General features: G+C 43.4%; 1 protein-coding gene across 4 annotated transcripts in view; it reads left to right on the top strand.

The window, feature by feature from the left end:
• ADGRF5 (adhesion G protein-coupled receptor F5) overlaps positions 1 to 23332 on the top strand; it is an 88934-nt gene that overhangs the window by 41086 nt on the left and 24516 nt on the right. For all 4 annotated transcript variants that reach the window (XM_029071940.2, XM_029071939.2, XM_007666985.4 and 1 more), the window contains exons 3-12: positions 379 to 445; positions 9646 to 9816; positions 11080 to 11262; positions 16123 to 16229; positions 16777 to 16835; positions 17179 to 17321; positions 19253 to 19474; positions 20797 to 21000; positions 21960 to 22124; positions 22854 to 23063. In XM_029071940.2, coding sequence (XP_028927773.1) covers positions 379 to 445; positions 9646 to 9816; positions 11080 to 11262; positions 16123 to 16229; positions 16777 to 16835; positions 17179 to 17321; positions 19253 to 19474; positions 20797 to 21000; positions 21960 to 22124; positions 22854 to 23063 — 1531 coding nt within the window. The remainder of the gene's footprint in view (positions 1 to 378; positions 446 to 9645; positions 9817 to 11079; positions 11263 to 16122; positions 16230 to 16776; positions 16836 to 17178; positions 17322 to 19252; positions 19475 to 20796; positions 21001 to 21959; positions 22125 to 22853; positions 23064 to 23332) is intronic.

Consider the following 23332-nt stretch of genomic DNA (forward strand, 5'->3'; position numbering starts at 1 on the left):
ATGCGTGATGCCCTGAGCCTCAGTTTCCTCATCTGTGAAATGGGAATAAGATAGATTGTGAGTCCTGTGTGGGAAAGGGACTGTGTCTCATCTGATCCTGCTCTTTTAAAGAATACCTCGTCAATCAGTCAACAGAATTTGAGTGTTTACCGTGTGCAGAGCACTGTTCTAAACCAGGGGCGGGGGTGGGGGAGTTAGAATACAGTGGACATAATCCCCACCCTTAAGAAGCTTACAGTCCCGACTGGGGGAGATCATCATCTCTTTCATCCTTATCATCTTCATCATATGAGTGAGAAAGTAAGAAAGGCATAGTATGAAGAACCTTCACTAAGCCGGTCCCCTTAGTGGTTTCTTAGCTTATCCTTCCTCTTCCAGCTTCCCCAGGAACACGGACAAGCAGAGGAGACCTACTGGAAAGAAGCATCAAGGCAAAAACGAGACGGTATGTTAACTCACCCACAGAGGAAAATTTCCATCCCTAAGACCCAAGAGCTGGTTTTGCCCTGAGCCCAGGGTATTTTTACTTTGTTTTGTTTTTAATGGTGTTTGTTAAGTGCATACTACGTGCCTGGAACTGTAATAAGCACTGGGGTAGATACAAGCTAATCAGGTTGTATCCATGTCCTAGGTGGGGTTTACAGTCATAATCCCCATTTTACAGATGAGGTAACTGAGGACCAGAGAAAAGTGACTTACCCAAGGTCACACGGCAGATAAGTAGAGGAGCTGGGATTGGAATCCAGGTCCTTCTGACTCCCAGCCCCATGCTCTGTCCACTAGACCATACTGCTTCTCATTGTGTTCACTCCTCTCTGCTTGTAAATTTGACTCTTTAGGGATCCTCCTTAGTGTTATCAGGCCACTGGGATCCTAGCTAGCTGAGTTTCAGTTCTGGACTATGTTTAGTGTACAGTCTGGGAGAAGTAGCTTTGACAGAGAGACAAAGTCACACACAGTTGTCATGTCCTGCAGTGACAAGTCAAGTTCTGACTCCAGTGTTCTTACTCCATGTTGCTCAGTGACCTGAGACTAATAATAATAATAATAGTTGTGGCATTTATTAAGCACTTACTAAGCGCCAGGCACTGTACTAAACCCTGGGGTTGATACAAGCTAATCAGGTTGGACCCACTCCCAATCTTAATCCTCATTTACCGGGTGAGGTAACTGAGGTCAAGAGAAATTAAGTGACTTGCCCAAAGTCACACAGGAGTGAAGTGGCAGAGCTGAGGTTCTAATCTCATGCTTTCTCCCCTGGATTATTTTTTTTTTCTGGACATTTGCCATCCCATGACAGGAACAGGATAGGAGATGTACCGGCTTTGGTAGTTGAAAACATCTTTGCCTTTGGAATGAAAATATTTGAAAATGAGTTCCTGCTTTCAGTTTCTGCCAAGTTTTCCTTGAGTTCAGCATCCTTGCTTCCTGTGCATCACTAGATGACCTTCCAGTTGGGGAAGTAATGTTGGCCTCAACTTCCCGCCTCTGGGGTTGGATGATCGATGACAATTTGAGGTGTTAGCCCTAAGAGAGGAATCAGTTTCTTTGGCTCCAGATGGAAGATTCCAGAATTTTTCAGGCCATGTATGGATCTAGGAGAGGGAAGCTGATAATGTAAAGTATAACTTCTAACCTTTCCATCTCCTGCCTGAGGAAGTGTTTGGCATTTTTTAAGGGGTTTTACAACGTTCCAAGAGGCAGAGAGCCTTAGAGCTCTTCCCATAGAGAGAAGTTGAGGCAGCTAGTGGGCAAATGACCCCAGGATATTGTCCCGGGCAAGAGAAGAGGCTTGGGAAAGGGTAACCGCTATTCAGTCTCCTCTCACCCAGACCACACACCTTTTGGGAATGGTAAGATCACAAAGATAGGCTCCGTTGGACTGTAAGCTCCTTGAGGGTAAGGATCGTGTATATCAACTGTATTCAATTAATCAATCAATGGTATTTATTGAATGCTTACTGCTTGCAGAGCACTGTTCTAAGCACTTGGGAGAGTACAACAGAATTAGACACGTTCCCTGCCCATAACGAGTTTAAGGTCTGGAAGGAGGACTAAATTGTACTCTCCCAAATGGCCTGTACAGTGCTCTGTGCAAAGTAAGTGCTCAATAAATACTGCCAAATGATTAATGGGTGGGTGGTTAATATACAGTCTTTGGGGGCATGCAGAAATCTTTGGGAGAGAAATAGGAAAGGTGAGCAGATCAGACAGGTGTGATAGTTGTTTCAGAAGCAGCTGTTTTCCCTCTAGACTAAGCTTGTTGTGGGCAGGGAACATGTCAACCAACTCAGTTATACTGTACTCTCCCAGGTGCTTTAGTACAGTGCTCTGAACACAGTAAATGTTTAATAAATTTGATGGATTGAGGCAGGGAGGAGGGCAAGGAGGTTGATGATCAAGGCAGGATAGAATAAGTGCTTGGATAAATGTGGTAGTTTGGATGAAGAGGAAAGGGCAGATGTTAGTGATGTTGTGAAGATTGAACCAACAACTTGGTGACCAATTGAATATGTGGATTGAATGCCAGAGATGAGTCAAGGATAATACCAAAGTTATGGGGTTGTGAAACAGCAAGGATGGTGATGTTGTCTACAGTGATGGGACAGTCGGGGTTTGGGTGAGAAGAGAAGGAGATCTGTTTTGGACATGTTAAGTTGGAGGTGTCAGTAGGGCACCTAGGTAGAGATGTCCCGAAGGCAGGAGGAAATGCGAGACTGCAGAGGAGGAGAAAGATGTAGATGTATGATTGGAAACCATCCTCATAGAGTTGGTAATTGAAAGCATGGAAATATGTGAGTTCTCCAAGGGATGGGGTGTAGATGCAGAATAGAAGGGGACCCAGAACTGAACCTTGAGAGACTCCCACAATAAGGAGGCGGGAGGCAGAGGAGGAGCCCACGAAAGAGACAGAGAAGGAGCCGCCAGAGAGATAGGAGGAGAACCAGGAGAGGACAGTGAATGGTGTCTAAGTTAATATAAATTGCATGAATTAAACAAAAGGTGCATAAAAATATAAATGATATTTTCTGAATGGTATATAAATTTCAGGGGTAAAAAAGCATTATAAAATTTATTCACAAAAACCAAACACAACAGAACCCATTAAGCAACATTGTTCTTGTTTAACATTTGAGCTCCATGCAACCCCAAGTACCTGAACTTTACCTGCCCTTCAGAATGTGGGAGAATTGAGGCCACTGCTTTTAATACAAATGCCTACAGGGCACTGTAGCATCATTTCCACCGTTCTTAGTCCACTGTAACTTTGAGTTCTGTGCTGTTGAATAATCCGCTTTTCTCCACTTCAAAGAAAGAACCACCCACAAATAAGCTCTGCTCAGAGGGAAAAAAAGACTGGAATCTTCTAACCTGGTCTGAATCCCTCCATGCCAGGATAGAATATTCCCCAAATTCAAACCATGCCAAGTTCATTTCCAGTCAGAAGACTCTTTGGCCAATTCAAAACCAGCTTCTTTTTAGAAATCTGGAATCAGTGAGTTATTGGAGTATTTTTTTCCTATATTTGTGGGGCAATAAATGGGATCATATTATTTTTGAGGTTAAAAATCTTTGTTTATGATGAAAGTCAGGAAGCAGAAGAAAACCACGGCCTGGAATCTCCCTATCACTGTGGCTCATGGGGTGCTGGTTGATTCCCACCTTTCCTGCCTATCTTCCCTATTTTTAAAATATTAGGGAAATTGCTCTAGTTTGTAACTCAGGATCGTCTCTGTGGAATGGGGAGTGGCGATTTTTCCCTCTCCAAGTACTGTTTAACTTTTGTATGTTACTATTTTTTTGAAACATATATTTTAATTTGTTTTCATGGTTATTTATAGTCTATTACTATTGTTTGTGGGGGCTGTACTTCCCCACTTAGATTGTGAACCTCTTTTGGTCTACGCCCTATATGTCAATTGATATTCTCATATTTACTCCAGCATTTAGTTCAGGGCATTTGTTCTTTTTTAAGTGTTTAATATATTTAGTAGAAGGTAAAGTAGACCATGAACTCCATGTAGGAAAAACTCGTATCTACCCCAGCGCTTAGAACCGTGCGTGACATAGTAACAAACACTGTAAAAAATATGAAAAGTGGTAATACTGATATTAATAATAATGTGGACTCTTATTTTTGTAGTTAGATGGGTGGTATTCAAATAGCTGCTATTTTTATTACCCACTCTAGGCCTATATCTGTGTTTAGGGTGCTCTTCTGTAGACAAGTGGCTCCTTTACTTTCCCAAAGTAAGACTCAAGACTGATAGATGGATTATGACTTTGCTTCCCTAGTGGCAGACATCTGCCCATGTCATCCCTGACAACCTTGACTTCTGACAGTTTTTTTTTAATGGTATCTGTCAAGCGCTTACTACGTGCCAGGTACTGTTGTAAGCTCTGGAGTAAAACAAGGTAATCAGGTTGGACACAGTCCATGTCCCACATAGGGTCCACAATCTTAATCCCCATTTTTTACAGATGAGGGAACTGAGACACAGAGAAGTTAAGTGACTTGCCCAAGTTCACACAGCAGACAAGTGGCGGAGCTGGGACTAGAACCCAGGTCCTTTTGACTCCCAGGCCCATGCTTAATAATAATAATAGCATTTGTTAAGGGCTATGTGCCAGGCTCTGAACTAAGTGCTGGGGTGGATACACATGGGGCTCACAGTTTCAAACCCCATTTTGCAGATGAGGTAACTGTGGCCCTGAGAAGTGAAGTGACTTGCCCAAGGGCACACAGCAGACAAGCGGCAGAGCCAGAATTAGAACTCATGGCCTTCTGACTCCCAGTTCCGTGCTCTATACACCACACCATTCTGCCTCATCCACTAGGCTCATGATCTATCCACTAGGCCAACCCTTCTTCCTGTCAAGTCTCAAAATGGTTGCACCAGAATGCTCTGCCATGTTGGAAGATCATCAGACTTGGCCTAAAGTCAAAACTTCCCTTACTGCCCCCTTCCAAAAGCCAATGTGGACTTCAACTCTTCTAGGGCATAAGGAAAAGGAGGAAAGGAAATCAATAAAGTAGAAATAGAGTCTCCTTGAATAGAATTCTCCTCCTTTCATTCAATTAATTGAATCCTATTTATTGAGCACTTACTGTGTGTGAGTGCTGTACTAAGCGCTTGGGAGAGTACATATAACAATAAACAGACACATTCCCTGCCCATAACGCGCTTACAGTATAAACTAGAAACTCCTTGCGAGCAGGGGTGGTATCTACCAACCGTATTGTCTTCTGCTCTCCCAAGGAAATGGTTAGTCCAGTGCTCTGCACATATTAAGCATTCAATAAATACCACTGATCGATTGAATGGCGCACCTTGGACTAGAGAACGTCAGATCACCCACCTCCTAGTTTCTGGAAGACAACCTCAACATGCTACATTCAATTTTAGGCAGGGTTTGTAGCATGGGAGAGAAAAGCTAGTCCCGGCTGGATCTCACTACTTGTGAATACTGGTTTCCATTAGGGTTGCCTGGCAAAAAAGTTTTGTTTGCTCAAAAGATTATGATTAAGACCACTGTTTGCTGAGTCGCTACTAATCGAGGGCCAACTTTCCAGAAGTGTCCCTTGAAGATAAGTACTCTGAATCCATGATTCATGGAAAAAAGGGAAATTGTTTGCTTATACTTCGTGAACCAAGTAAGAGTCCCTTCCCCTTCGAGAGTATTTCTCAACTATTTTTATTCCAAGGCAAATTCAAGACACGAAGAGCTGTCTGGGCAAAAGCGTCACCTCACTTCCCCCATCCCACAACTATGGGAAGGAGGAAGAGAGACAGCCTTAAACGCCCCTTCTCCTCATGGCTTCCATATCAGTCGACCAATCGGTGGTATTTAATGTGGTACTATACGCAGAGCATAAGCACTCGGGAGAGGAGAATACAACAGAATTGAGACACGTTCTTTGTCCATAATGCAGTGTGGCCTAGAGGATAGAGCATGGGCCTGGAGTCAGAACCATCTGGGTCCTAAACCTGCCTCTGCCCCGTGTTTTCTGTGTGACCTGGGGCAGATCACGTAACTTCTCTGTGCCTCAGTTACCTCATCTGTAAATGGGGATTAAGACTGTGAGTCCCATGTGGGACATGGACTGTGTCTACCTAATTAGCTTATATCTATCCTAGCACTCAGTTATAGTGCCTGGCACATAGTACATGCCTAACAAATACCATTTAAAAATGCTAGCACTGATGTTTATTCTTTCTGGGTGGCTGATTCCATTATAGAACCTGCCCGCTCTCCAACACCACAGGTAGAAGAGCATGAAAGTTTGGAAATGTGTAATTACAAGATTGTGGCATTTGTTCAATTCTTACCATGTGCCAAGCACAGCGCTAAACACTGGGGCAAATACAATCCAACCAGATCAGACTCAGTGCCTGTCCCACTATCTAAGGGAGAGGGAGACTACGCTTCTTATCCCCATTTTACAAATGAAGAAACCAAGGCACAGAGAAGTTAAGTGACTTGCCTAAGGTCACCCCACAGACAAGTGGCGGAGATGGGATTAGAACCCAGATCCTCTGAACCTAGGTCACACTGCTTCCCTGTTTGGCTCTCTAAATTGTGAAGAGGAGAATCAAGTGTAGGTTCAGAGTAGCAGAATAGTATAGGCTCAAGAGTGCTTTCCCGGCAGTCGATCATTCAGTGGTATTTATTGAGCACTTACCTTGTGCAGAACACCATATTAAGGGCGTGGGAGAGCACAATACCATAGAATTGGTAAACCTAATCCCTTCCTATAAGGACCTTACAAGCCCCTGCTTTCAAGCTCTACTTCTGGCCACAGTTTACTGAGGAAGAGTTACCAATCAGTGTTGCTGTAGAAACCTCGGAATCATGGCATCCTAGTCAAAGCCCAGGGGTCTCTGGAAAAGGGAAGCATGAGAGAGGATTTGGGGAGGGCACCACTGAAGATGGATTATTAATAATAATAATGGTAGTGTTAAGCGCTTACTATGTGCCAAGCACTGTTCTAAGCACTGGGGTAGATACAAGATATTTAGGTTGTTCCACCTGGGGATCACAGCCTTAATCCCCATTTTACAGATGAGGTGACTGAGAAGCTAAATGACTTGCCCAGTGTCATACAGCTGACAAATAGCGGAGCTGGAATTAGAACCCACGACCTCTGACTCCCAAGCCCATGCTCTTTCCACTAAGCCAAGCTGCTTCTCTAGGTTTAGGAATGGAAGGAAGTAGATTTTTCTTCCCCACTAGACTGTAAGCTTCTTGAGAGCAGGGATCATGTCTACCTACTCTATTGAACTTTGACTTTTTTAATGGTAATTTTTAATCGCTTACACTGTGCCAGACACTGTACTCAACGCTGGGGTAGATGTGAGCTAATCAGGTTGGCCACATGGGGCTGACAGTCTCAATTCCCATTATATAGATGAGGTAACTGTGGTCCAGAGACTTGAAGTGACTTACCCAAGGTCACACAGCAGACAAGTGGCAGAGTGGAGATTAGAACCCAGGTCCTTCTGACTCCCAGGCCAGTGCTCTATCCACTAGACCGTGCTACTTCCCTACCTACTTCTATCACATCCCGCCTCTGTCACTTGTCAACTGTGTGACTGTGGGCAAGTCACTTAACTTCTCTGTGCCTCAGTTCCCTCATCTGTAAAATCGTGATTAAGACTGTGAGCCTCATGAGGGACAACCTGATGACCCTGTATCTCCCCTAGCACTTAGAACAGTGCTCTGCACATAGTAAGCGCTTAACAAATAACGTTATATTCATTAATCAATCTTGTTTATTAAATAGTTACTTTGTGCAGAACACTGTACTAAACTCTTGGGAGAGTCCACTACAATAATAACCAGACACATTCCCTGCCCGCACAAGCTTAGATATCCCAGGAAGCTTCATAAGGGACTTTTGGGTCCTTGAAAAGCACTGCTAAGGATGTTCACAGCATTTTTGTGGACAGAATCATGTGGCATTTGTGAATTGCAGAATGTTGAATTAATCATGGTTAGAATTCAGTAAACAATTATTAGTTTTTCCTCTCAATAGGCCAGTGAGGTCAGGTCTCTATATAGCCAAAGCAAAGAGGAAGTTTGAAGCAGAAATGAGTCTTTAGTTGAAGAGAAACAGATGAAGAAAGAGTTATTGAGGGTCTGGGAGCCACTTAACTCTCTCTGGAAAGCAACTGCACTCAAGGAATTCCAGTTGATGTACTCTGGGGTCAAGGAACACCCAAAAGGAGGAGACAGCTTCAAGTTCATTGTGACCAGCATCTGGTGATTCCTGTTAGACTCTGGGGAAAATGTTTTTGCTCTAAAAATACATTCTGTAGCATGAGCCTTTTTTAAAATTCATGCATTTGTCCTTTCAACTTCTTTCCTGTTCACTGACTTAACTGGTAAAGTAATAAATGAATCGTGAGTCAGTTGGGCTGATGAGAGAAAAATGAAAGACCAGTATCACTATCACTAGCAGCGAGGAATTAGCATGGCCCTAAGAGCCAGAGGACCTGGGTTCTAAACCCAGCTCCTCCACTTCTCTGCCTTGTGACCTTGGGCAAGTCGCTTCATTTCTGTGGGCCTCAGTTCAGTCATCTGAAAAATGGGAATTCAGTACCAATTCTGGACTTGATTATCTTGCATCTATGCCCACGCTTAGTACTGTAACAAATAATAATGGCATTTGTTAAGCGCTTTCTATGTGCCAGGCACAGGTAGATGCAAGGTAATCAGGATGGACACAATCCATGTCTCACATGAGACTAACAGTCTTAATCCCCACATGAGTTCAATGCTTGGTACAGAGTAAGTGCTTAACAAAAATTTATTATTACCATCTGAGCATTAAGAAAGCAAGAAGTCTATAATGAATACTTTGACTGGGCAAGCAAAAGGGCAGCATTTCTCAATTATTTTGTGGTTGACTGAAAATATTTCTCTCCTTCTCCAAGCCACATAACTGTTGGGAGGAACTAATGCACTGTAGCCAAGTAAACTGCCTGCCTGGCATTGAAGATAAAGCAGGTTTAAACCAGATCCGTCCAGGAGACTTTTGCCAGTAAAACCTGTTGAGTATTTTTGAATAGTTGAAACTAAGCTTTGAGTTGAAGACTTAAGTGTTGACCCAGTGGTTCCCAATCATATGCGCCAATCTGTTTCTTATAAAAACTTGTTTTAACTGCCATGAATCCATGTCTCCATTTTGTCAGAGCTGAAGTCAGAACTCAAAGCGCATAACTTCGTCACCAGTCTTGACCCCTTTCATCCCTTTGGGTTTGAAAGAAGTAAAGGAAAGCAAACAGGCAAAAGCCCAGAAAAACAGATATTTGGAATGAAAAGAGTTGGAATGTGCCGGATTAATAATAATGTTGGTATTTGTTAAGCGCTTACTATGTGCAGAGCACTGTTCTAAGCGCTGGGGGAGATACAGGGTCATCAGGTTGGCCCACGTGAGGCTCACAGTCTTCATCCCCATTTTGCAGATGAGGTAACTGAGGCATAGAGAAGCTAAGTGACTTGCCCACAGTCACACAGCTGACCCGGGGCAGAGGATTAGATTCCTCTCACTCAATTCCGCCAGATATAAATAATAGTAAGTTTAATAGCACATCTCCCCGTGTTTGTCTGGGGGCTAACAGTGTCCTCATTTCATTTCAGTCGCTTCGAATACCTTCACGCCTGGAGAATACGTGATTGATGTTGAGCTGAGTTTTGAAAATGCTTCCTTCCTGGAGCCCGTCAAAGAGTATCTGAAGAACCTCGGCTTTCCGATCCTTGGGCAAACCACAGGCAGAGCAACAGACATTTTAAGCATCGAGGTAACCACAGGTGAGTACCACGGCTCGGGAAGTTGGAAGCTCTATATCCGGCCGACCGTCAAGACCACTTCTTCTTTGGCAACAGCGTGTCCTATGAGCCGAGCACTATGCTAAACCCTGGGGGAGACACAAGATAATCAGGTCAGACACAGTCTTTGTCCCCCACGGGGTTCACAGACTATCGGGGAAGGGGAACGGGTATTGAATCTCCATTTTACAGATGAGGCAGTTGAGGCACAGTTAAGTGACTTGCCCAGGGTCACCCTTCGGGCAAGTGGCAGGCCCGTGCTCTTTCCACTAGGCCACACTGCATGTAGCAGGCTAATGTAGGCCCATACTAGACATGCACTTCACACTGTGCAGCACTCCAGCCCACCTACTCACTCATCGCCATTCTGGCCCTGGCAGAAAATGACTAACACAGATGTAAGAGTGTGCTAGATGTTGTGCAAACCACGAGTGCTATAATAATAATAATAATAATGATGATGGTGTTTGTTAAGCGCTTACTATAGTCAATTCCACTGTGCTGTTCCTTGGTTCTGAAATCTCCAGACTGAGGCTTATCCATCATCCCTGATAGGAAACCCCATCATTATTATCATTATCCCAAAACTGACCAGGAAAAATCCTGAGGATGGAGAAACATTTTACTTTTTTTATTGGTACTTCCTAAGCACTTACTATGTGGCAGACACTGTACTAAGTGCTGGGGTAAATACAAGTTAATCTGGTTGGACAGAATTCATGTCCCATGTCAGGATCACAGTCTTAACCCTCATTTTACAGATGAGGTAACTGAGGCACAAAGAAGTGATAAGACTTGCCCAAGGTCACACAGCCGATGAGTGGCAGAGCGCTTAACAAATACCATTTAAAAAACAACAAGAAAAGAAATGAATATATGGGCCTGGGGTTCAGAAGGACCTGGATTCTAATCCTGGCTCTGCCTCATCCTCTATGTGACCTTGAGGCAAGTCACTTAACTTCTCTGTGCCTCAGTTACCTCATCTTGTAAAATGGGGATTAAGACTGTGAGTTCCATGTGGGACAGGGCCTGTGTCCAACCTGGTTAACTTGTATCTACCGTAGCGCTCAGTGCGGTGCCTGGCACATAGTAAGTTTTTAACAGATGCCGTAAACAACAACCGTCTAGAGTCCTGTTGGGATGTTTGAAAGATTAGACTGCCTTACTGCCAGAGGAAATGAAGTGTCCGCCACCGAGCCCGGCATAATCACGGTCCTGTTCTCTCTGGGTTGGGGTTTATCCTAGTGTGCAGCACCAGTGGGAATGAAAGCCACTGCTCCTGTGAGAGCGGCTATGGATGGCCCCCTGAGACGTGCCGCACGAATCTCGCCTGCCCAGGATACCACAGGGCAGCCCTGGGACGGGCCTGCAGCTGTCTCACCAGACCGCCTCCTGAAGCTCCCTCCTGCCAACGAGTCTCTCTGAAAGGTAAAGAATCGACTCTAAACCCATTCAATTCCAGTACGGTTGCCATCTTGGTGAGCTGGCTTCAATCATTCAATCAATCAATCAATCGTATTTATTAAGCATTTACCGTGTGTGGAACACTTTATTATGCACTTGGGAGAGCACACTAGTTTTCAGTTGGCAGCAAGGCCTAGTGGACAGAGCACAGGCCCGGGAGTCTCTCCCCCGATTAGACTGGAAGCGGGGACTGTCTCTATCTGTTACCGATTTGTACATTCCAAGTGCTTAGTACAGTGCTCTGCACATAGTAAGTGCTCAATAAATACTACTGAATGAATGAGTCAGGCCACAGGTTTGTTGTATAAAGAAAATGTCTGTTTATTGTTATATTCTACTCTCAAGCACTTAGTACAGTGCTTTGTGCATAGTAAGCGCTCAATAAATACAGTTGAATGAATGAATGGACCTGAGTTCCCAGCTCTGCCACTTCTCTGCTGTGTGACCTTGGGCAAGTCACTTTGCTTCTTTGTGCCTCAGTTACCCCATCTGGAAAATTGGAATTAAGACTCAACGCCACGTGGGACGGAGACTATATCCAACCCGATTTGCTTGTCTCCACCCCAGCACTTAGTACAGTGCGTGGTACGTAGTAAACTCTTAACAGATACCACATTTAATTAGTCACTGACTTGCTGTAGTTGAGACTTGGAGTCATTTGCCAGTTGTGGGCGGGGAATGTGTCCATTTATTGTTATATCGTACTCACCCAAGCACTCAGAACAGTGCTCTGCACACAGTAAGCGCTCAGTAAATACGGTTGAATGAAGAGGGAGGAAGAACCTGGAGATTTGGGTGTTGGAGTTATGCTCCAGCCACTTGCCCACCTTGACCTCATTGTCCGTTGGCTTTGCAAAGATGCTGACAGTCATTATGGGGGCTTTCTCCGTGGCCTGAAAAAAAATTATGGAGAGGACCTGCTATCTCCATGCTGGCTTCCTGTTCTTCTCTCTCTGTCATGGTGATCAGAGGTTTGTAGGGCCTGGGGTAAGATGGTCTAGTTCATTAGAGAAGCAGCGTGGCTCAGTGGAAAGAGCCCGGGCTTGGGAGTCAGAGGTCATGAGTTCAAATCCCGGCTCAGCCACTTATCAGCTGTGTGACTTTGGGCAAGTCACTTAACTTCTCTGTGCCTCAGTTACCCCATGTGTAAAATGGGGATTAAGGCTATGAGCCCCAAGTATCCTTCCCAGTGCTTAGAACAGTGCTTTGCACATAGTAAGCGCTTAACAAATGCCATTATCATTATTCATTCAATCATATTTGATGAACGCTTACTGTGTGCAGAGCACTGTGCTAAGAGCTAGGAACGTACAAATTCGGCAACAGATAGAGACAATCCCTGACCAACAACAGGCTCACAGTCTAAAAGAGGGAGACAGACAGCAAAACAAAACAAGTAGGCAGGCATCTTTTCCCTCAGAGTACAATACGACGGAGTAGGAGGATACGCTTTCTACCCTCAAGGAGTTTTCAATCTAGACGGCTTTGGAATGCCTACATTTTCCCTGAATCTGACAGCTAGCAAAGATCACGTCCCCCTGGCTGCGGTCTGAGGCCAAAACGCGATTCTGAAAATACGTGCTTAACAGTGTTCTTCAGTAGTTCGTCCAAGCAAACTCTGCAATCTGAGATCGCTCCTGCATTTATCGCTACATTCCTGAAGAGAAACCCTTGGTCCTTCACAATAACACTTTGTTTACATACGCTATCTCTACTTTTCCCCCCTCCATTCCAGGGACTCCAAGTTTGTTCCCTTGGCAAACGAAAATGTCTCACACTTTCCTGTTTTATGACCTTCTTGGTTCTTCTGCCATATATCACATCTGTGTGACCAAGATGAGGTGCATGCCCCACTTCTAGGTTCAGGGAATGCCTATTGTCTTTGGCCTATGACTCTTTTCCCTTGTTTTTTCAGCCCTCTGAGTTATGTCGAGTCTCTTTGCCCTGTATTGGGCCCCAAAGGGATCAGACCTTTGGATATCCTCTCCTTTCCCGGGGGGTGTCACTGGTTTGAGCTGCTGGGCGGTGGGGAAATCAAAGAGCCTGTTCTCCTCATGCAAGGGTACAGGGACAAGCCAAAGTAGAAAATCTTCAAGGTCAGCAACAGATTCAAGGGCTCAGAGTCCCCATACAATTCCTTAATCTTGCCCCATTTCAGGGAGTGTGTCGACCACGTTAGTACAATCACTCATCCTATCCCGACTGAATTACTGCATCAGCCTCCTTTCTGACCTCCCAACTTCCTACCTCTTCCCACTTCAGTCCTTATTTCACTCCGCTGCACGGATTATCTTTCTACAGAAATGTTCAGGGCACTTCACCTCCCTCCTCAAAAATCTCCAGTGGCTGCTTATCAACCTACATATCAAACAGAAACTCCTCACTAATGGCTTTAAAGCTCTCCATCACCTTGCCCCTTCTTACCTCACTTCCCTTCTCTCATTCTACATCCCAGCCCGCAGACTCCACTCCTCTGGTGCTAACCTTCTCACTGTGTCTCCATCTCTCCTGTCTCGCCGCCGCCCCCGGCCCACGTCCCACCTCTGGCCTGGAACATCCTCCCTCCTCAAATCCACCAAACATTTACTCTTCCCCCCCTTCAAAGCCCTACTGAAGGCACACCTCCCCCAAGAGGCCTCTCTTCCTCTCCCTTCCGCATCACCTCGACTCAATCCCTTTGTGTTTCCTCCCTCTCCCTTCCCCACAGCACTTATATATAATAATAATAATGATAATGTTGGTATTTGTTAAGTGCTTACTATGTGCAGAGCACTGTTCTAAGCGCTGGGGTGGATACAGGGTAATCAGGTTGTCCCACATGAGGCTCACAGTCTTCATCCCCATTTTACAGATGAGGTAACTGAGTCACAGAGAAGTTAATTGACTTGCCCACAGTCACGCAGCTGACAAGGGGCGGAGCAGAGATTCGAACCCATGACCTCTGACTCCCAAGCCCGTGCTCTTTCCACTGAGCCATGCTGCTTCTCTCTCTATATAATTCTATTTATTTATATTAATGCCTGTTTACTTGTATTAATATCTGTCTCCCCCCGCGGACTTTAATACCATCTCTTTGTATTGCTTTTATTTATTTATTTATTTATTTATTTATTTATTTATTTATTATTTATTTATTTATTTATTTGTTATTTTTATTGTCTTTTATTGCTGTATTGTAATTTCCAAGTGATTAGTCCAGTGCTCTGCACACAGTAAGAGCTCAATAAATACGATCGAATGAATGAATGAACAAATAATAATAATCTCGGCTCCACTACTTGTCTGCTGTGTGACCTTGGGAAAGTTGCTTAACTTCTCTGTGCCTCAGTTACCTCAACTATAAAATGGGGATTTTACAGGGACAGGGACTGTATCCAACCTGATTACCTCGTACCTACCCCAGCTCTTAAAGCAGTGCTTGGTACATAGTGAGTGCTTAACAAATATCATAATTATGATAATTGTAGCATAATGATATTATATATCATAAATACTCATTATTATTATTGTAAAATAATCATAATGGAGATATTTATTAAGCATTTACTACATACCAAGGACTGGGCTAGATACAAATCAAGTTGGGCACAGTCTCTGTGCCACGTGGGGCTCAGAGTCAACGAGGAAGGGAGAAGTTATTTCATCTCTACTGTACAGATGAGGAAGCTGAGGAGCAGGTAATTTAAAGGACTTGCCCATTGTCATTCAACAGGTAAGTGGTGGAGCTGGGATTAGAACTCAGGACCCTTGACTCCCAAACCCATGTTCTATCCACCTGGCTATGCTACATCTGAGAAAGATATTTGTACGTAGGCATTAGCTTATGCTCATTTTGGCCATTATACATGACTTCATGATCTGCTTTGTTAGAGTGCTATTAAGGAATATTGATCTGATGGCATGTGGATTCAGGATGCTGCAGAGGTGAAAGTGAAGTTCAATAGTATTTACTGAGCGCTTACTATGTGCAGAGCACTGTACTGAGCGCTTGGAATGTACAAATCGGTAACAGATAGAGACAGTCCCTGCCCTCTGACGGGCTTACAGTCTAATCGGGGGACACGGACGGACGAGAACAGTAGCAATAAATAGAATCAAGGGGATGAACATCTCATTAAAACAATAGCAAATAAATAGAATCAAGGCGATGTACATCTCATTAACAAAATAAATAGGGTAATGAAGATATATACAGTTGAGCAGACGAGTACAGTGCTGAGGGGAGGGGAAGGGAGAGGGGGAGGAGCAGAGGGAAAGGGGGGAAAAGAGGGCTTAGCTGCAGAGAGGAGAAGGGCAGGGGTAGAGGGAGCAGAGGGTAAAGGGGAGCTCAGTCTGGGAAGGCCTCTTGGAGGAGGTGAGCTTTAAGTAGGGTTTTGAAGAGGGGAGGGGAATCAGTTTGGCGGAGGTGAGGAGGGAGGGCGTTCCAGGACCGCGGGAGGACGTGGCCCAGGGGTCGACGGCGGGATAGGCGAGACCGGGGGACGGTGAGGAGGTGGGCGGCAGAGGAGCGGAGCGTGCGGGGTGGGCGGTGGAAAGAGAGAAGGGAGGAGAGGTAGGAGGGGGCAAGGTGATGGAGAGCCTTGAAGCCTAGAGTGAGGAGTTGGTCACAAAGCAGACAGGTGGTGGAGCCAGGATTAGAACCAAGTCCTCTGAGTCCCAGGCCCTTGCCTCTTCCACTAGGTCATTCTGTTTCTCAAGATATTTACAGTTTCAAGAAACAATACAGAAGGATGCAACAAAATAAAATCCACTGACTATTTCCTACCTAAGAATGGTTTTTTTAGTGATGGATTTCTTCTTTTGTGTCTCCTTATGTTTTGGTAGATGTTATACTGAAGATGTCCATCAAACTCAACCTGGGGTTTCAGGAAGATCTGTGGAATTCCTCATCGGCATTGTATCGGTCATATAAAACAGATTTGGAAGGAGCGGTGCGTACTAGTCCCGGGGACCTCAATGAAAAAAAATTCACTTGACGCTCTCATTTTTCAGAGAAGCGAGCAGTTTTCAACTAATATTCAACTGTGACCAGCACTGAAATCAATCAATCAATCAATGAAATTTAATGAGCATTTATTGCATGTAGAGCCCTGGACTAAAACCTTGGGAGAGTATAGTATAACAGAGTTTGTAAACATAATCCCTGCATACAAGGGGCTTAGAATCTAGCTTCTTGCTTTGTTTCGAGAAAATGAGGCTTTTGAAAATTTGTCAGCTTGTAAGACTTTCAATTTCAGTTTACGGAGTGGGGCCTTTAAAAGTGCCAAGGATGGGTTTATTTTAGGAATAGAATAAAGCAAAAAAAAAAAAAAAAGAATTTTCCCCCATTTTTAAAACCCTGTGGGATTTTTCTGACTAAAATTGCTGTAAGACTCATGATAACTCAATATCACACTTGAAGTTCTATCCTGAAAATAGTTTGAGTTTTCTAGTTGCTTTTGACCCCCGAAACATCTTAAAATGTATTTTGCTTTTCAGTTCACAAAAGGTTACAGATATTTACCTGGCTTCAAATCAGCCATAGTTACGGGTTTCAGGTAAGAATATCTTTATTCTCTTTTCAGATAGACGATAGGAACTAAACAGAAAAAAGTTACTCCTAAATCCTATCAATCAATCAATGGTATTTATTGAGAGCTTACTATGTGCAGAGCACTGTAGTAAGCACTTATGAATGTGCCTACCAAAGAAAAGCCAGTTGGATTGGATTAACAAAATTTTCTCACTTTGAAAACAATCCTTTCTCTCTGTATCTATCTGTACCCAATGTAGATTACATTTGACTACTTTTATTTCTTTATTTCTAATCCACAACATCCCTGCTTTCATCCGACAATTCGTGTTCCTCACTCAACTCTTAAAACTTTGGTATCTGTTTAGGCCTGGAAGCGTTGTGGTTGTTTATGAAGTCCAGACAACGACACCAACTCCTGAGCAGCTCAAAAAAGCAAATGACCATGTATCAAGAATAATCAACGCAACATACAGAATGGAACCCTTATCCTTTCAAACAGCTGTCGACAGTAAGAGTCTGCTCCGTTTTCCTCTATGCCTTTATGAATCTGTGTACGGTGTGATGTTGCCTCTTTGGAAAGTGATTTTGGTCAAGTGTAATTCTGATGGAGAATCTTCACTATAAAGCTGAGCGTTCATAGGATTATCACTCGTAAAATAGTTTCTGCGTATACTAATCACAAAGAAACCGTTCTTTCTAAGAACCCAGCAATGGGTGCACCGAAGCTAGTACGCGCTCTTCTGTTTAATTAATAATACTATAGGAAAGCAGTGTGGCCAAGCAGAAAGCACATTGTCTTGCAAGGCAGAGGACCTGAGTTCTAATCTCAGCTCTGCTGCTTGTCTGAGGTGTGATCTCAAGCAAGTCACTTGACTTCTTAGAGCTTCAGTTTCCTCATCTGCAAAATGGAGATTCATTACCTGTTTTCCCTTTTACTTACTTACTTACTCACTTACTGTGAGCCCATGTGGGACAGGGACTGTGTCCAACCTGATTATATTGTATCTACCCCAGTACTTAGTATAGTGCTTGCCACATAGTAAGCACTTAACAAATAGCACCATTATTATCATTATTATCATTGATTATAGTTGTGTTTATTCAGTACTTTCTGTGCATTCTTTCCACACGGCTAGTTGGAAAGATAAACAGATTGTACACAGTCCCTGCCCCAAACAGTCTAAGTGGAAGGGAGAATTGTTGTTGAATCCCCATTTTCAGATATGGAAACTAAGGCCCAGAGAGGTTAAGTGACTTTTTTGGACAATATTTATTAAGCACTTACTATGTACCAGGCACCGTACGGAGTGTGGAGGTAGATACAAGCTAATCACATTGGACCCAGTCCGTGTTCCCCAAGGGGCTTACACTTTTAATCCGCATTTTACAGATGAGATAACTGGGGCACAGAGGAGTTGTGCCTTGGCTGAGGCAATACAGCAGACAAGTGGTGGAGCTGGGTTTAGAACTCAGGTCCTCTGGCTCCCAGGTCAATGTTCTTTCCACTAGGCCAATGCTGCTTGCCTAAGTTCTCACAGTAGGTGATTGGTGGAGCCAGGACTAGAACCCATGCAAAGTGATTCCTAGTCCCAAGCCCTTTCCATTAGGCAACACTGTCTCCCGCTTTCTTCTCGGATGTCTCTTTGCAGAGGCAAATCACCAGCGGGGACTCTGTAGGCCTCCATTTAAAAAATAAAGGTATTTTGTTCAGCACTTACTATGTGGCAGGCACCATTCTAAATGCTGGAGTAGATACAAAGTAATCAGGTCAGACACAGTCCATGTCTTCTGTAGGGCTCACCATCTTAATACTCATTTTACAGATGGGTAACTGAGGCCCAGAGAAGTTAAGTGACTTGCTCACCCAGAAGATGAGTGGCAGAGCCCAGATTAGAACCCAGTTCCTTCTGACTTCCAGGCCCGTGCTCTAACCACTAAGTCATACTGCTTCTCCTCTCAGCCCTCTCCCTCTCTATGGGTGTGTTGGAGTTGCATGGTTTGAGGGTACAATCGGGGCTGCTTCCCTGAGGATAAAAATGCCATTAGGCCTTGCCATTACCTCAGGTATTCCCCCGTGAAAATCAGGAGGGCCTGGAGACCTGATATCAGGTACTAGAAGTGTGAGGAAGCTCTTCTCCTTCCCCCATGTCACTGTATAGAAGCGTCTCTCACCTGGTTTACTCCAGTTCACACCCTCCCTTCTTGTGGGGATAAATTGGATTAAAGACTCATAGGAACAATGCCATTATTTTGTCAATAAACTTAATAAACGCTTAGGCATCTTGGTCTTGTGAAGACCATGTCTAGTCATCAGAGGTCTGTGGTCTATTAATGGTTTACTTGAATCTTCTACTTTGCAGTGGTGATGGTAGAAGGGCATTTTGAGACCCCACGTTTCATTTCCTCCTAGATTACAACCCTCTCTTTTTGTGTTTACAGATGAAACAGAGTTTTCCATCACTCCAGATATCATTTTTGAAGGAGACACAGTGACCATGGTGTGTGAAACAGAAGTTCAGTCTACAAATGTAACCTGGCACCGCTTGGATAGACTCTACGTTGGTTTTCAAAATGACAGCAAACATTCAGTTTTTACTTATTTGAGCAACCAGACTTCAATATCAGTCTTTACTATTACCAACATTTCTCTGAGTGATGCCAGTACGTTTATTTACTCTTGCCTACGTTTCACTGAACAAGAGAATGCCATGAACCCTGGCAAAAACAAACAAAAATATCAGGGCAAGACATCTTTGCCATTGAAAAAAATTAACTGAGTTCCAGCACTGATTTTGAATACAGGTTAAAGTGAAGCAGAGGGTCAAGGAAATTATCTGGATAATGTCGGGGAACTAAAATTGCTACGGAGGAGATATGTGTATTATTTAACAACCAAATCCCCCCAAAACTGCTCTACACCAGTTAATGTTAATTGGTTCCATGAACAGAGTGCTAAATGAAAGTGCACCAAATGAAGTGTAATTTCTCGTAATGCAAAGTGTATTGATTTTTTCCCCAAGTTCCAAAAACATTGGTCAAAACAAAAATATATTAAAAAGCAGTATTAAAACCCAATGAAACTGGTTAATGATCAAATAGCAAAGCTACTACATGCCCAAAGGGACAAGCTTTTCCATCAAGCCTTTTTTTTGTGATCATAAGTAACCACAGAACTTAATTTTCAAAGTATTTATCTTTCACATTCTAGTCCTCACAACGCACCTTATGCTCCCATCCTAGAGGGCTGTTCTTATCTATACTACATAGAGCTTCCATTATTTTTGCTCTGTTGAAATGGGCTCTAATCATTTCATCAAGTCCTCCAAAGTCATGTGAAATTATAAGAATATTTCAAGGAGAAGGGAACTTTTTTTAAACCAAGGTAAACTTTTCAGCTTTATCTCGAAGTAACAGAGGGTTGTAAATAAAACCAGCATTAAAATTCAATCTGATTATGGGGAAGTACTCCAAAAGAAGACAGTTATAACCTTACTCAATCTAAAAAAGCAGAAGCTTGGTTCCAAGATTAAACATTTTATTCAAGAACTAAATGGGCTGTCAGAACTTCTTCACCACGCAGGTCCTCTTAAAAATTATAATACCCCTCAATTCCCCAAACGCTTCCATACCTCCCCAATTCTATTTTCAATTGCACATCTCCAGGGACCTTACTTACCTAGATTAACTGGCAGTATAAATTCAATTGGTAATTAACCTATGGTTTTGCTTTTATTCTGCAATCCTACCCTAAGGAAACTGTTCTGTTAATCAGTGGTACTTATTGAGCACTTACTGTGTACAGAACACAGTATTAAGTGTTTGGGAGAGTACAATACAGTAGAGTTAATAGACATGTTCCCCTAACACAATGAATTTTCTGTCTAGAGTGTGATTCAAACATTAATATGAATAACTGTGATTGGGTTTAGTTACTTCGGAGAACAAATGCATGCATTGTAATACCCTACTCTGTCTTCCTGCAGGTGAATATATCTGTACTCTGACCTATGACATATTTGAATATGAATCCAGGAGAAAGATAAATGTCACCGCCATGGAAATTGTGGAGTCAGAAGATATGGAGGTGATGTGTGACAATAATCCTGTGTCCTTGAGTTGCTGCTGTGGAAGCAATTTTAATTTGAGTCGTTTTGTATGGAAGCAGAACGGAAATATAAATATTCCAGGTAAAAAGGAAGGTTGTCCCTGCTTTTGCCAGTCCCACCTGACAGGGAATATCTCCTCTGGTGCAAAGAGGAGAAATCTCTTTCATTCCCTCTTCAGTAGGAGCATAAAATGTCCTAGAATTCCTTGGAGTCAGAGACCTTTGAAGCCGACTGTGTTAACATATCTTGATTGTGCCAGTTGGAAACCTAAAATTGACATGAAGCATAAGATGGGGAAGCAGAGAGAGGCAGATATAATATTGGGAAGCAGTGTGGCCTCCAGGATGCAGCACAAGACTGGGGGTCAGGGAGTCCTGGGTTCTAGTTCTGGTTCTGTCACTTGCCTGCTGTGTGACTTTGGACATATCACTTAACTTCTCTATGCCTGTCTCCTCATCTGTAAAATGGAGGTTGAATACCTGTTCTCTCTCCCACTTAAGCCCTGAGCCCTATGAGGGACTGTGTCTGATCTGATTTTTTTCTTTTTCTTTCTTACTGAACACTGGGGTAGCTACAAACTAATCCGGTTGGACACAGTCCACCTCTCACAGTCTTTATCCCCATTTAACAGAAGAGGTAACTGAAGCTCAGAGAAGTTAAGTGACTCATCCTCTACTGCACAGCAGACAAGTGTCGTAGCCAGGATTAGAACGCAGGGTCCTTCTGATTCCCGGACCCATTCTCTATCCCCGAGGCCATGCTACTTCTTGTACTTACCCCAGCACTTAGTACTTGGCACTTAACAAATAACACACACACAAACACACGTACCCTCTCCCCCAAAATGCTTCAAATCCCACAGATTCCACTCTTGCTCCAAATGGAAATGCAGGTCTGTACAAATCAAACCTCCCTCGCCCATATTTTGCCTCATCTAGCCTCTAAGTTACTTGCCTTACTGCTTTTTTTTTTTTAATCGTTCCACCAAGTTGGATAGGTCAGCGATCAGTAATGGCATTGGGATTGTCCTTTCATTTCAGGAATCACCAGCTCAGGTTCAGGCTGCAGTAATTATACCATCAAGGCCAATAGTAGTCAGTGTCCGAGGGGTTCATCCGGAGCTCTAGGCACGTACACGTGTGAATTCAGCACAGACCATGGAGCCCGAAGCAGTAGGAACATTGCGGTAACTTTTTCATCTGTGGGTAAGAACTTGTTTAAACAGTCATGATCATTCATCTGTAATGCTTATAGAGTGTGTGGGTGTATGTGTTTATCTTTGTATACACTGTTGTACTGTACAGAAAATGATCACTGTTGATGGGATTGCCTTTTTTTTAATGGTATTTGATAAGTGTTTACTATGGGCCAGGCACTGTAGTAAAGACTTTGGGGCTCCAATTGCAGCTAGGGGGAAGTCAGCACATTCCCCACTGATGCAATGCAAATTTGTTGTTTTAAAGCACCAAACTGGGAAAAAGTAATGCTAAGAAACTTTAGGAAACCAATCCACTTTTTTTTTAAGTGATATTTGTTAAGCGCTTACTATGTGCCAGGCATTATACTATATGTTGGGGTAGATACAAGATAATAAGATAATACAACATAACAAGATAATAGGTAGATACAAGATACAAGATAATAGGATTGGATTCATTTCCTGTCCCACATAAGACTCACGGTCTTAATCCCCATTTTACAGATAAGGTAATTGAAGCCCAGAGAAGTGATGTGACTTGCCCAAGGCCACACAAAAGACAAGTGACTGACTTGAGATTAGAACCCGGGTCCCATGACTCCCAGGCCCATGCTCTATCCAATAGGCCACACTGCTTCTCAGGATGCTCTATTGTGTGTCTGTTATCCTTATTGTTTCTCCCAGCTGGATGGGATCAGAGTACTAAGCATAGCCATCAATTATTTTGTTCTTTCAGCCAATTTAATAATAACCCCAGGCCCGATTTCTATTTCTGAGGGACAAAGTTTTTCTATCAAGTGCATCAGCGACGTGAATCACTACGATATGGTGTTCTGGAACACTTCTGCTGGAGTGAAAATAGACCGCAAGTTTTACACTACAACCAGATACCACGATAGAGTTGAGTCTGTGCTTACAGTAGGCACTGCATCCATGGAGTGGAACGGTGGGTGAAATGCAACTGTAATTTTTTATTGAATGAGCGCTATTGGAGATTCAGGTCCACATAACAAACAAAATAAAGACATTGGAGTTCTGCTCTATAACTGGGTAGACTTACATCGGCAATTAGGAGAAGGAACTAATGAAACATCTGTATTGCCTATCTTGCATTAAACGGATGGACGGTTGGGTTAGACACAATAAAAACCTTCTCTTCAACTAACCAAGCTGGTCAGGGCTAGTAGGTATTTGTAGAGGCCTCCCTCTCACCAA

This window comes from Ornithorhynchus anatinus, chromosome 9 (assembly GCF_004115215.2).
Source record: "Ornithorhynchus anatinus isolate Pmale09 chromosome 9, mOrnAna1.pri.v4, whole genome shotgun sequence".
Classification (NCBI taxonomy): Eukaryota; Metazoa; Chordata; class Mammalia; order Monotremata; family Ornithorhynchidae; genus Ornithorhynchus; species Ornithorhynchus anatinus.